Raw genomic sequence first — 13790 nt, 5'->3', positions numbered from 1 at the left:
CAAAACACACATCAGCCACACAGTTTGTATTTATTTTTATTGTATTATGTTTATTTCATTTTTAAACTATAAAAATACAGATACAAAACAAGCCTTATGCCATTATTAAAGCCATTTGTCTTTAAAATATTATTCACTCTGAAAATCATTATGCATGAGCTAGTACTTAAAAAGACATTAAGCCGATATATCAGCAATAACCACTGATAACGATTAAGTGTATACAAAATGTATAAACAAACTTTTATTAAACTGTTCAGGTAGCATTTTCCACAAGAGGGCGCTGGTTAGCTGGTTAGGGATGCTGGATGGTAGATACGAGGGATATCCTCTCTGAAGCAGACGGGGATTACAGCGGCTACAAAATAACATAATAGAAAGTTATGGAAGATAATAGCACGATCTGATTTCATCACTTTTTAAAGAGAATTAGTATTTCTACTCTTGATAATTTTGCTAGGAAGGAAGCTCTTCTTTAAACATGTATTTACATTGTTGAGGTGTAAGAATATACGGTCAGTGTATTTAATTCAGAAATAAAAAATGAAAATTGCCGTTGGATCTATAATAATACAACAGTTTCATTGTATACTTCTTATATTGAATTCCCTGCACAAAAAAAAAAAAAAAAAAAAAAGTTTTAGCTGGTTAGCAGGTATCCATCTTATACCAGATCAGACCAACCAACCCAGATAGCACACGTACGTCTGCAAGATGTCTGTTAAAGATCTCTTGATCTGGAAAGCATCTGCTGTGTACAAACGTCTGGTAGACGTCTGTAAAATGTCAGTTTTACATACATTCGAAATCATAAACATCTTAAAGACATCTAATAGATGTCTATTTGACATCTGATAGGAATCGTCCAATAGACATATTGCAGATGAGCAAACTACATAAAAACTACATCTTGCAGATGTAAATGCAGATGTCAAATAGACGTCTCTGAGATGTATGTGTATTATCAAGGAACCAGCTTAAGCTGCCCTGGTGAAAAAACCAGCATATGCTGGTTAGGTAGGTTTTGATGCTGGTTTAAGCTGGTCCTTTGCTGGTTTATGCTGGTCCTTAGCAGGTTTATGCTGGTCCTTTGCTGGTTCATGCTGGTCCTTGACCAGCAACATGACCAGCACAAACCAGCAAAGGACCAGCTTAAACCAGCATCAAAACATACCTACCACCATATGCTGTTTTTTTCACCAGGGTAGTTTTGCCAGTTTTTTTTTTTTCTTTTCAGCAGGGTTGAGATGATAGTTCTGGCATTAATAGAGATGAAAATAATCAACAATGTATTAAGATTGCTGCATCAATACGGAAAAAGCGTGTCTCTGGATTACTTAATTGGTCAATGTCAACATTCTGCGCTCTGATAATTCTTTAATATTCATCGTCCAATGGCAACACTGTATATCAGTATGCTTATCCGGTAAAGTGAAACTAGTGTGTGAATTATTATTATTGATTCTTTTTTTTTTAATTTACTTTTTTTATTTATTTATTTTTGGCGGACGTGCGCTTTAAGTTATTTCAGATAACGCAACTTTCGCCATCTTGCGTTTTCCCATCGGGCCAGGCCATTTGCAAATTTTATGGATCAGGCTTCCGGTCTCATTCGTGGCGAGGTGTTTTTAGCTGTACAAAATAACTCGAATTGCTGTTTGATATTGCAAATTGGTGTGTCTTATCATGTTATTTTAATGTGTTATCTAAATTATGAACTCACTGATTTGTAGCGCAAACAGTTTTACCATTTATTGCACTTTCACGCCGGGACACGCCCACTCAACCGGACTGAGTGGCAAAAGAGCCCTCAGCATGAATGGATTTAATAGGAAAGTTGCGAAAACGCGAGTAAAACGATAAGAAGTTTAAACTAATGGTTGCTGGACTCGATATAATGTTCCTAACAAATATCCAGTGGTCAATGGATATTTGCCAGGAATTGTGTTTACTAACATTTATATGTGTCTGATTTTGACACCAGCAAAGTAAACAAAGCAAATTTGCCTGTAAACTCAGAAGGCTTCACTATTAATAAACTGTGAAATTTAGCTGCAGTTTTCATCTTCCTGCTAGGTAGATTGTTTTGAACATATTATTGGGCTAAGTTTCTTTTTTCACAACTAGATTTGTGCCACTCTTTTTGTATTTTGTCTTTTTGTATTCCTCATTCTCCATTATTTTTTTCTTTTTCTTTTTTTGTCTCTCACCCCTTTCTCTTTCTGTTTGCAGGTTCCACAGAGGCAGCCGAAGAGGCCGTTGATCATCTGTGAGGCACAGAGGATGAGCTGCAGGGCGCTGGTCACCAGAAGTGTTGAGAACAGACCCACATTAAACTCCACCACATTGTTTGGCTCAATGCAAGTGCCCCATGTGCTACGATCCTTAAGGTAACTCGGCTCTCTGAGAGATATAAACAAAACACATTTAAAAATATTTAAATTGTAAGAGTTGTCATTACATCCTCTGAAGTGCTGAGGTGTGTCTCTTACTTGTCTTTGAAGGGAGTCCCCCATAAAACAAGAAGATGCTTACAGTATGGGCCATGAATTAGACCCATCACTGCCACTATGAAACTATAAAGGGCACCGACTACACCCACTGCTGCAAATAAAATGGACAGGAACATCTGAAATAGAAAATGCATCATCAGAATGATTTAATTTAAAAACTAAGACTCATGAAATGAATTTAATATCATTAAATCATTAAATATATTTGGTATCTACAATACATATTTCAGTTTTTTAAAACAGACAGCACAGATATCATGCTATTATTATGAGTTACTGTGTTAAAGTTTTCCTCATATTTAATTTTGAAGACGTCGTGAGAAACAACTTTCCAGTCACACAGCAACATGGCAAAAAATGAACTCTTTCACCGAAGTGGTCAACCATAGATTCCTCTAAAACTGTTGAGGTTCTGCAAATATTTGCGACGAGTGCACATTTGTCAAGCCACATGTTAGTCTCATGAGTCACATCTTTATAGATTTTTTCTAAACAGAGGAACGCCTGTGTATTTTCAGGCAGGTCTGTTCTTCACCGTGACAGGCACATGACATATGTTCTTCACATCACATGTACTCAGTTACATTCTAAGTACATTTACTTGTCTTGGTGTGTTAAGAGAACATTCAGTCCACGACTTTAACAAAAGTTCTTCCTTAACTTGCATGCAGCATCGTCACAAAATATGCATCTCACAACAGATTTAGAAAAACACATTGGTAACTTGGGACTGAAATGGCTGGGCAAGTTATAAGGGTTGTATTTTTTTCAGTTATGACTTTCTTGTTCGTTGTAAGGTTTTTTTTTAAATTTGAAAGATTCTTAGGTATTTCCTGTTCTTTTTTTTCAGTCCTATGTCTTAACAGCTAATTTTCATTTGCAGGGTTGGGAAGGTTATTTTGGAAATGTAATAGGTTACAGATTACAAGTTACCCTATTTAAAAATGTGATAAGCAGTGTAACTATTTCAGTTGCTTTATTAAACTAATGTAACTGAGTACATTTGATTGCTTTCTGATTACTTTTCTAAATGTACATTTACATTTAGTAATTTATCAGATGCTTTTATCTTTTTTTGAAATCCTTCATCTCTTGAATTAAGATTATAATAATTAAATTTTAAAGCACAGCCTAATTTAGCACCTCTTCTTACTTTAAGACCATTCTGAGGTTAAATACAGATTTAAAATCATAACAAGAAATAGTAAATATTAATACAAGAAGTATTCAGATGTAACCCGTTTTGTAATCGTTAACATTTTCATAAGTAACTGTAATTTAATTACACATTTTTTCTCAGTAACTGTAACAGATCAGTCACATTTATTTTGTAATCCAATAGCATAACGTCATTACATGTAACTGGTTATTCCCCAACATTTTTGTGCACGCACATCCATTTTTATCTTATTTTATTTCGATTTTTTATTCAGTTTGCCTAAAGAGAAAATCTCTGCACTTATGCTTCCATTTCTAAACACTCTGAATATGGAAGCTTTTTTATTTTTATCCCTAAGCAGATTTTAGCTATTTAAAGGTGACTACTGCTTCACTTTTACCGGCCGTGACAATCCTCTTCATAACTGAATTTCTAAAGGGTTGTAAATATTTATAACCTTCATGTGTATGTTGGTGTCAGGAGCGAACTCACCCCACAGCGATTAGCACAACAACCCTGCTTCCCAGTCAGGTGAATGTGAAAAGCTGGAATCAGCACCTGGAGGAGAGAGAGGAGAATTCTTTTAGATTTTTATCACTTTGTCATTTGACACAGTTTGGATTGACTCCAATGATTCCGTAAATATATTTTGTACATTCAAGGTCACTCTGTTCACACTGGATTTACTTTGATTCGCATTGGGTGTGACATTACTATAATACCGTACTTGGATAATCGCTCTTTGACTCATAAAGATACATAAAACATCAGTATTTTTTTCCTCACGGTTTCTTATAAAACAAGCCAAAAATTCGTTTTGTACATTCCTTTCCCAAATCAAATTAAGACTCGGCAAATTCTAACAAAGGCAGCTTATTTGTAGAAACGTGACTGACAAGCCCCAAACTAAACTTAGAATCATATTTACACAATGTATATTATCGTATGATGCATAAACGGAATTAGAATTTTTATATAGCTCAACATTTGTTTACAATTCAAGTCAGACTTACCAGAATCCCCCCTCCAACCAGTCCACCCATGTATTTAACCTCCGGAGTAATTTGTCCATTCTGCACATACTTTACATCCCAGCCAGGAAAAAACAGCATAATATTACATATTATGGAGATGACCGCCAAAGGGTACAGACTTGTCCCGACGCAAAACGCACATTTTCCCGTACACATGCTTCAAGATGAGTATCAATCCTAAAGCCAGAGAACAGAATTTCTAAAAGCTCCAAGATAAAAACAACGTGGCTGAGTTTGGTTGTGGTCTCTGAGTTTTACACACACCCTAAAGTTGTCCGTCTAGAGTACAGAGGTTTTTATAAACACTGCTAGTCATTTACTATTGAGTTAAGATAAGACCAGCCCATTGAATACAGTTCCTCTAACCGCACCCTCTCCAGAGAATCTAAATGATAATCTAAATCTAAAGCATACAATATAAAATTATATTGTTTTATTTAGCTTCTTTTTGCGCTTATGATGTACAGTGTTAACCTTTTAAACTGTTTGTAGATATAAACCTTTTAACCCATTTTAAGAAAACAATAATAATATAAAAATGATTTAAAAAATATATAAAATAGCCATCATCAAGTATTAAAAATGACAGATTATAACCCATATTTACACATTTTTGTTCATATGCATTTAGTTTTTTTTGTAGGGATCTAATGTCACTCTGGTTGTCATAGCACTTGTAAACAGTACGTTTTTTATCATTCAGTTGCAGCCTGAGTCAGATCTGACATGAAATAAATGATGGAGAAGTGTGTGGGATGTGTGTTGTACTCACTTCACTGAATAATGTTTGCACAAGGTGCTATAAAGCAAATGCACCGTGGGACTTTGGACTGCGTCTGTAGTGAGAGAAAAACACCATGATGGTGTCACTGTAAATCAAATAGTGTTATCTAAAAAAAACAGTCTTCTATTTCCTTTGTCAGTATAAATGAGGAATTATTAAACGACAATTGCTGTCCAGCCTAATAGTTTATTAACATATACTGGTTCTGTTGTGGTAAACCTGTTTTATTTCATTCAACAAAGCACATGTTTATAGTAGTAGCATTTCCATTAAAGGAGCTGAACAAATTTGCAGTGACTGATGATAAACAGATTTTGTTTGTGACACAGTAAGAGTTATTTTTTGATGTTCAGCAGAGTTTATGTTTGAGAAGAGGTGCAGTCATAGTTTATGGAAGCGCTGCAAGAATGTGTTTCCTTTAAAGGGTTTTCCTGTGTGCCTAACCCCTAATTCTAGTGTACTAGAACATACTGACACACCCTATCAACCAGACCTTGGACAAAAACACGTGTTTGTCAAATGAAATACTTCCATTGGGATCACAAACGCAATTCACACAAATCCGATTAGCACGACAGGATAATGATGCAATATCATCCTAATGATGTTTCCCATCAAACCTAACTTTGTGTTGTTGCCAGTTCAAAAAGTAAATTCTAAAAGCATACTAAAGCCTTCTTTCTAGTAAAGCAAACTTGTGTACATGCAAATTTGTATCTTGTGAGTGTGTATGCTAAGAGAGCATTAATGATATTTTATTATATCTGTCTAAAAGCTTGTTTTTAACACATATGCTTCCTTATTTTCGATATATAAGCTGTATGTAACTACCATTACATTTTGAAGAGTTCTTTCCGTGAATGTGAAGCCACAGGTTGAAAAACAGATCCAAAGTTTGTAGGAAAGGAACTTTCTTGGTTGCTCACTCTCCAGTGGATAATATGCATACACCCAAAAATAAATGTTGTATTTATAAATCTTGTCTTTACAACATCATAAAAGGCACATATGACAGGAAACACAAGCCAGACGTGAGTCAAAATCCAGAAAGATGTGAAATCCATGGACGATGATTCATTTACAGATAAACTGAAATATGAGTTTAGCATGTTAGGTAAGACAATGCCTCACTGAGTGTATTTTTGGGGAGTACATACTTTTGCTACTATAGCTGTAATAGTAGTGCAAAACTGAAAATAATGTAAATAAGCCATCGTAGGGAGGATGGCCTCTTAACATGGGCCTAGAAGCCCATTTTTGTCTGAGAGCTGAATAAATAAGCTTTCCATTGATGTATGGTTTGTTAGGACAGGACAATATTTAGCATAGATGCAACTGTTTGAATATCTGGAATCAAAATATTGAGAAAATCGCCTATAAAGTTGTCCAAATTTAGTTTTTAGCAGTGCATATTACTAATCAAAAATTACATTTTGATATATTTACGGTATGAAATTACAAAATATCTTCATGGAACATGATCTTTACGTCATATTCTAATAGTTTTTGGCATGAAAGAAAAATCAATCATTTTCACCCATACAATGTATTTTTGCCTATTGCTACAAATATACCCGTTCTACTTAAGACTGGTTTTGTGGTCCAGGGTCACATATTATTTTAAATGCATATTATTTCATTATTTTATATTGTATTTAAGATGCATCTTATTAATTTAATACCCTCAGATTGAATAAAACATAATGACACAAAAATTCACAGTCGAAGAAATCCATCTCAAACTGCATGTAATAAAAAGGACGGGACTTCACAATAGGAATAGTGGCTATAAATTCAGATAGGATTTTTTAATGAAATTTCTTGTCTGATTCAGATTTTAAGCAACAGTTTTCCTCAAGAGGGCGCTCGGCTGTATGGGCCTCGAGCGCCCCCTGAAGGAACACATTTTCCTCGGGTTTATTCCTCCGCCCCCAGTGCTGATGGTGAGGAACACTGATGACAAACATTTGCGTAATTTAAAAGCAAAAACCTGTCATTTGTGAAATTAACTGTAGTATTTTCAGACCATTTACTTAATTAAAACACTTCCAGGAAAAATGAGGCTCTCATTTCTTGAGCGGTGAAACTATGACAGCTGTTGCAGTGACTAAACCCTGAGACGCCCCTCTAAAACTTAAACATCATTGGTGAGACTTGGTTTGCTGTCAAACTAGAGACAGATTTGGTGAAATTTCACAGTAAGACATGTTATGACAAGTAGTTTAAAGTTCAAAAGGTTTTAGACGCAAAAAAAGACGACAAAAAGTCAAGTATTTCATTTCGGATGGCTAGTTAGTTTAACCCTGTAAATGGTTATTTATTTTGGTTAAATTTGATTGACATTATTTTGATTTGCGTAGGCACACGATAACACGACAAGAGACAGGAATACATGAACTATGGACACGTCTGGTGAAGGGACGATGACTCCTTTGAAAGATTTTTTGCTAACTTTTTTCATGCCAGAAAAATGTTACGACCAGTTTTTCCTTTACTTCAGCTTTCTGCATGGTGAGAGACAGCTTTATCTTGAATAAACATATGAGGATGTTAACGAATGTGTATTTAAATTAAACATACCCTGATTTTGTGAAAACATGTCCTTCAAAACAATTTAATTTTAAAGTGGAAAATATTTTACTGTTAACATTAAACGTTCATTTGACACATAAAATTTACCACACAGATGACTGGCTGTAATGGTGTTCAGTGTTAGTCACAGCTCACAGTTATTGAGTATCCAGTGTGCTTGTGCATAACAGAATATTTCTTTTTAATTTTCTTTATGCCTGTATTGGTCACTAGTTCCCTGTCTGAAGATTGTCTTGAGTAAGACTATGGGAATATTGATTTTGGTGGGAATTGTTATTGGTAAGTAGTTTAATTTGCATTCTCTTTCATATGCTCCAAAGCTGAAATAATTGCTTTAGATTTTCTCTGATCTTGTGGGACTGTGTTTCATAATATGTGTGTATCTACTTCTTCCCACAGCTCCACTCCCTCAGATCTGGAAAGTTTTTTGGTCTGGAAGTTCTGTTGGACTTTGCCTGACCTCTGTTTTTCTGGAGCTGTTGGCCATCTCTACTCATGCAGCTTTCTGCTACACTCAGAACTTTCCCATTGGGTAAAACAGTGTTTGAAGTAATGTTAAAAGTTTATATATATTGTAGAAGAATATGCTCATGAATTTGTGTGTGGGTTTACAGTGCTTGGGGGGAAAGTTTGTTTGCATTGATCCAGATTGCAGTCCTGGCTTTGCTTGTCCAGCACTACCGAGGGAAAACCATAAAAGGTTAGAAAAGGAAAAAGAGACAGGTTTAAACCATTTGAAAAAAGATTTTTTTTTTATAATCTAAATGTTCCTATTTGAATGTTTGTTTGGGTTTTTTTCATGCAGGTATATATCTTCTTGCTCTCTACTGTGGCTTCATGTTCCTCGTGGCCTCACCTTTGACTCCTGTGTCAGCGGTTTGGACCCTGCATGAGTGGAATGTGCTGTTGGTTATTGCTGGCAGGGTGAGACAGGACTCCGTACCCCCTCAAAAATATGTATAGAGAATGTGCATCTGTTGATTGTCTTTGCAAAAACAAACAAAGATTTGTATTTATATATGTATCTAGTTTTTCCAGGCAGGAAGTAACTTCAGACAGGGACACACAGGACAGTTGTCTGCGCTCTCTGTTTTCCTGGTCTTTCTTGGCTCTTTAGGACGTATATTCAGTTCCCTCCAGGTGAACACACGTTTACGTGGCATACTTACCTGAATAGGGACATTGCATAGACTTCTATTTTTTATATACACCTAGTGATAAATACTGTAACATAACCCTCTACCAGGAAAAAAAAAATTACTTTATAATTGTGCTGTTTTTCAAATGAGGACTACTCCAAAGGGACGTTTCAAATGTCAGTGCACTATTAGACAAATGCTCACTTTCTGTAGTGATTTTGTATGTTGGCTTTACCACAGTCAAAGTCTGAAAGTGAATTAATTCATGCATAAATTTATCCTACCTATATTTTTCTGTAATGTGTTTCACTCAGATGTACATTGCAACATGGAAGAATAGATCCGTTGCTACTTATTTTACATTGAAACTTCAAAAGCCGAAAAAATGTAAATATGCTGTTTAATGGCAGGTTCCTTTGTGACAGTTTACCCCATATTGTAACAACATGCTCTGGTATTGGGGTGTGTTGTCACAAAAGGTCAGCAACAATGGAAATGTTTGTATAAATGTAAGCCAAGATTTGTCTGTGTCAATAAGTTGTGTTAATATTTCCCATGACATTTTCAATTTTTCTTTTCATGTATATATTCTCTCTCTCTCTCTCTCTCTCTCTCTCTCTCTCTCTTATTGAAGGTCACAGGCCTCTCTCTCTCAACTCAGATGCATGCAGTGGCCTGCTGTTGCAGTGGGGTGATACTAGCACAGGTCCTGATGTACTGGAATAAATGCATGACAAACAGTGAGAAAGAAGGGCAAGTGGAGAAAGACAAGGCTGATTAAGAGAGGTAAAATAAACTCTGCTTGATAGAGGGTTTCCACTGTTTGGACTATTGAGTTTCATTCAATGCGAGCATTCAGAGGTGTGATTTATTTATTTTTTTTCAACCCTTTTGTGGTTTCAATCACATAAATGGTCAGAAATTATTATTTACTGATTCTGATTAATTTAATTCAGTTTAACTACAAACCATCTTGCACATCATTTCATCTCATACTGATATCAAATCTACATTGAGTTAATTCAGTTAAAAAAACAACAACAACTGAATATTTGGATAACATGTGAAAACTACTAATCAAACTGTTTTGAAGAATTCCCATGCAAAAGTCTCCATGTGCCGTTTAAAATTTGTTTTATCATTTTTATCAGGCTCTTATGTGGAGGTTCAGTAATTTCACCTTAATGGCTATAAATAGATTATTTTCGTTGCCATTAAAGTGAAATAACTGAACATGCACTACCAGTTAAGATTTTTAATGTTTTTTAAAGAAGTCTCTACTGCTCACCAAGCCTGCATTTATTTGATCCAAAGTACAGCAAAAACAGTAACATTTTGAAACATTTTTTTCATATGCTCCAGTATTTAAAATCATTTTCTTTTTGAATATATTTTAAACTGTAATTTATTCCTGTGATTTCAAAGCTGATTTTTTAGCATCATTACTCCAGTCAGAAATCATTCTAATATTCTGATTTGCCACTCAAAAACATTTATTGTTATTATTATAATTATTTTGTTGAAAACAGCTGAGTAGAATTTTTTTCAGGTTTCTTTGATGAATAGAAAGTTCAGAAGAACAGCATTTATCTGAAATCAAAATTCTTTTTGTAACATTGTAAATGCCTTTATCATAACTTTTGGTCACTTTAAAGCATCCTTGCTAAATAAAAGTGTTAATTTCTATCATTTCTTTCCCAAAAAATAAAAAAATAAATACTTTTGAATCTTTGGATCTTTCTATTTATCAAAGAATCCTGAAAAAAATACTCAGCTGTGTTCAACATTAAAAATAATAAGAAATATTTCTTGAGCAGCAAATCAGCATGTCATAATGATTTCTGAAGGATCATGTGACACTGAAGACTGGAGTAAAGATGCTGAAAATTCAGCTTGAAATGCATTAAATTTTAAAATATATTAAAATAAAAAGCAATTCTTTTAAATAGATGTAAAAATATTTCTCAATATTACTGCTTTTGCTGTATTTTGGATAAAATAAATGCTGGCTTGGTGAGCAGAAGAGAATTCTTTAAAAAACATTAAAAATCTTACTGTTTAAAAACTTTTGACTGGTAATGTAAGCCTGAGAAAAATGCTTATTTTAGAAGAAAAGTTCAAAAGGCACTTGGAACTGTTCGTTTATTTGCTTGGGTAAATGCTGTACAAATAGGATATATTTATCATTTACTTTAATTATGGGGAAATGAACTTTACAAAGCCAATTCACAAGTCAGCCTCTGTGTGGCAGTAGATATTTAGCTCAAGAGAGCATGTGAATATTGCAATAAAACACCACTAGGTGGCAGAAGAGTAGTTTTTACTCTTTTTATTATTGCGTGTTATTGAGTTTCTTCTGTTCATGCGGATTCTATTACTTTATCACTGTAAATACATGTTATTCACTGTTTTTCTGTTTCTTTCAGTCACTTGGTCAGATATCTTTTTACTTTCTTGGGTTTACACCTCAGAATGTGCATTTGCACTCACTAAACATTAACATTTATGCTCTACACTGCACATTATCAGACATCTTCTGTAATAAAATGTTTCTGATCTATTAAAGCTCCTCTGAGATGTTGTTTCCTTTTATGTCATAATTTTTTATGTGTGTTGAGTGAAAGTGTCTTGGGGATTAGTAGTGAAGTCAACAAGGAGTTTAAAGGTATTAAAATGGCAGGCAGCATGCCCCCCGGTGTTGCTCAGGCGCTGTGTTGACGCTGTGGTGTGGTTTGTTTGTTGGGTCTGGTTGTGTAGTCTTGGCTCTGTCTGCTTTGTGGGAGGTCTTCTCTGCGGGACTGTGTGTGTTTCCGGAGCAATGAAAACTGGCTGAAACTTGAGTCATAAAGCGTGTGTGTATGCGTGTGGTTCGCTCCTTATCTACCTGTCTGACAGATCTCAATCTACCATCATAATGATCTAATCTGCGTGTCTGTGTGGAAACGCCACACTGTGCGCGTGTTTGTTTGCCCTGCCTATGAGGGTCTGAAAGAATCGTGTGTGTGAGGACTTGAAAGAATTACGTTGAGGAACAAAGTGATTTACTTATATATTCCGTATTTACGAGTTCTATTGATTTTGATTGTGTGTCTGAGTTATCGGGCACTTTGATGTGTGTTGTTTGGTTGTGTGTGATAAGCAGCCCATTGATGCAGTTCTTCTGTATATCTGAAGAATGTAGTCTTGGTGTTTGGTGAGTATTTCTATCTGTGTGGGCCACACTCCAGATCAGACTGTAGATAGTATTTCACGGTGTTCTGAAATTTGGACAAACACGAACGATTAAAAACTATGAATGAGTGCAGATGAAGTAAACCTAATTTAGTGGGTGTTTCTTCATATCACGAACTTTTATATGCCTTGGATTGATTATTAGCTATTATTTTAGAATGAGCAGATTTTAAATGTTTTCTTTGATAAAGTTCATAAATACATTTGTAACACTTACAGTAAGGTGTCAATTGTTAACATTAGTTAATGTATTAACTAGCATGAACAAACAATGAACAGTATATTTATTATACTATTTATTTATCTTTGTTAACATTAGTTAATTAAAATACAGTTGTTCATTGTGTATTATTGTTAACAAACACAAACCTTTGATTTTAATAATGCATTAAAATGCTGAAAATAATTATTAGTTTAATAAAGTTTAATAAATGCTGTAGTTCATGCTACTTAAAGTAGTTAACTAATGTTAACAAATGAAACCTTTTTGTAAAGTGTTACCAATATATTTTATTGTTATTCTTTTGTGCCAGACCCAGATGTTCAGTCTTGAAATGTAAAAATAAAACCTTAAAAAATAACCCTAAAATATGAATTATTACAGTTTAAATCTAATATACCCTAAACAATATATATCATAATGAGTGTCTCTCGGTTGTGTTGTAATTTCCATCAAAATATCCAAACATAATAAAGAAAAGGTTGCAAGTATGAAAATAATGAAATAGGATTATATATATATATATAAAAAAAAAGTTTTTTATTTTAATATACTTTAAAATATAATTTATTCCTGTGATGCTAAGTTGAATTTTCATCAGCTGTTACTCCAGTCTTAAGTGTCACATGATCCTTCAAAAATTATTCTAATATGCTGATTTATTATTAGAATTATCGATGTTGGAAACAGCCGTGCGGCCAAATATTTTTTCGGAACCTGTGATTCTTTTTTTTCAGGATTCTTTGATGAGTAACAAGTAAAAAAAAAAAACCAGCATTTATTCAAAATATAAATCTTTTCTAACAATGAAAATCTATCTTGTTACTTTTTATTAATTTAACACATCCTTGATGAATAAAAGTATTAATTTCTTTCAAATAAATAAAGAATACAAATTTACTGACCCCAGACTTTTGAACAGTAGTGTATATTTTTAGAAAAGATTTGTTTTAAATAAATGCTGTACTTGTTCACTTTTTATTCATCAGAGAATCCTGAAAAAAGTATCACAGTTTTCAAAAAAAAATATTAAGCAACACAACTGATAACAAATCAATATATTTGAATAATTTCAAAGGATCATGCGACACTGAATACTGGAGTAATGATGCTGAAAA

The 13790-nt window shown here is 34.1% G+C and overlaps 2 protein-coding genes across 5 annotated transcripts in view; one reads left to right on the top strand and one right to left on the bottom strand.

Annotated features, from left to right (window-relative positions):
- Positions 1 to 32: 32 nt before the first annotated feature.
- On the bottom strand, positions 33 to 5003 carry tm4sf21a (transmembrane 4 L six family member 21a). The gene is made up of 5 exons (XM_051110735.1): positions 4686 to 5003; positions 4165 to 4230; positions 2493 to 2629; positions 2211 to 2403; positions 33 to 358 (listed from the first exon to the last, which is right to left on the bottom strand). The coding sequence occupies exons 1-5, from the start codon at positions 4860 to 4862 to the stop codon at positions 350 to 352; spliced, it is 582 nt and encodes a 193-aa protein (XP_050966692.1). The 5' UTR covers positions 4863 to 5003; the 3' UTR covers positions 33 to 349.
- Positions 5004 to 7432: 2429 nt separating this feature from the next.
- The window catches only part of mpdu1a (mannose-P-dolichol utilization defect 1a), a 34952-nt gene continuing 28594 nt past the window's right edge, over positions 7433 to 13790 (top strand). For 2 of the 4 annotated variants that reach the window (XR_007827865.1, XM_051111272.1), the window contains exons 1-7: positions 7650 to 8001; positions 8296 to 8361; positions 8482 to 8614; positions 8697 to 8782; positions 8888 to 9006; positions 9112 to 9222; positions 9856 to 10007. Coding sequence is in view for 3 of the 4 variants with exons in the window: in XM_051111272.1 (XP_050967229.1) it covers positions 7890 to 8001; positions 8296 to 8361; positions 8482 to 8614; positions 8697 to 8782; positions 8888 to 9006; positions 9112 to 9222; positions 9856 to 10002 (774 nt within the window). In the remaining variant the exon portion in view is untranslated. The other 2 variants (XM_051111270.1, XM_051111273.1) reach the window with 2 other exon arrangements.

Source organism: Labeo rohita, chromosome 5 (genome assembly GCF_022985175.1).
Source record: "Labeo rohita strain BAU-BD-2019 chromosome 5, IGBB_LRoh.1.0, whole genome shotgun sequence".
Taxonomy (NCBI): Eukaryota; Metazoa; Chordata; class Actinopteri; order Cypriniformes; family Cyprinidae; genus Labeo; species Labeo rohita.
Note: the sequence above shows the minus strand (reverse complement) of the source record. Positions and strands in the feature narration are given on the sequence as shown.

Coding starts and splice junctions, on each gene's coding strand:
- tm4sf21a (XM_051110735.1), bottom strand. CDS start 4,862: ATGTGTACGGGAAAATGTGCGTTTTGCGTCGGGACAAGTCTGTACCCT. Junction 4,231..4,685: donor TGGTTGGAGGGGGGATTCTG/GTAAGTCTGACT, acceptor TCTCTCCTCCAG/GTGCTGATTCCAGCTTTTCA. Junction 2,404..2,492: donor GGGACTCCCTTCAAAGACAA/GTAAGAGACACA, acceptor TATATCTCTCAG/AGAGCCGAGTTACCTTAAGG.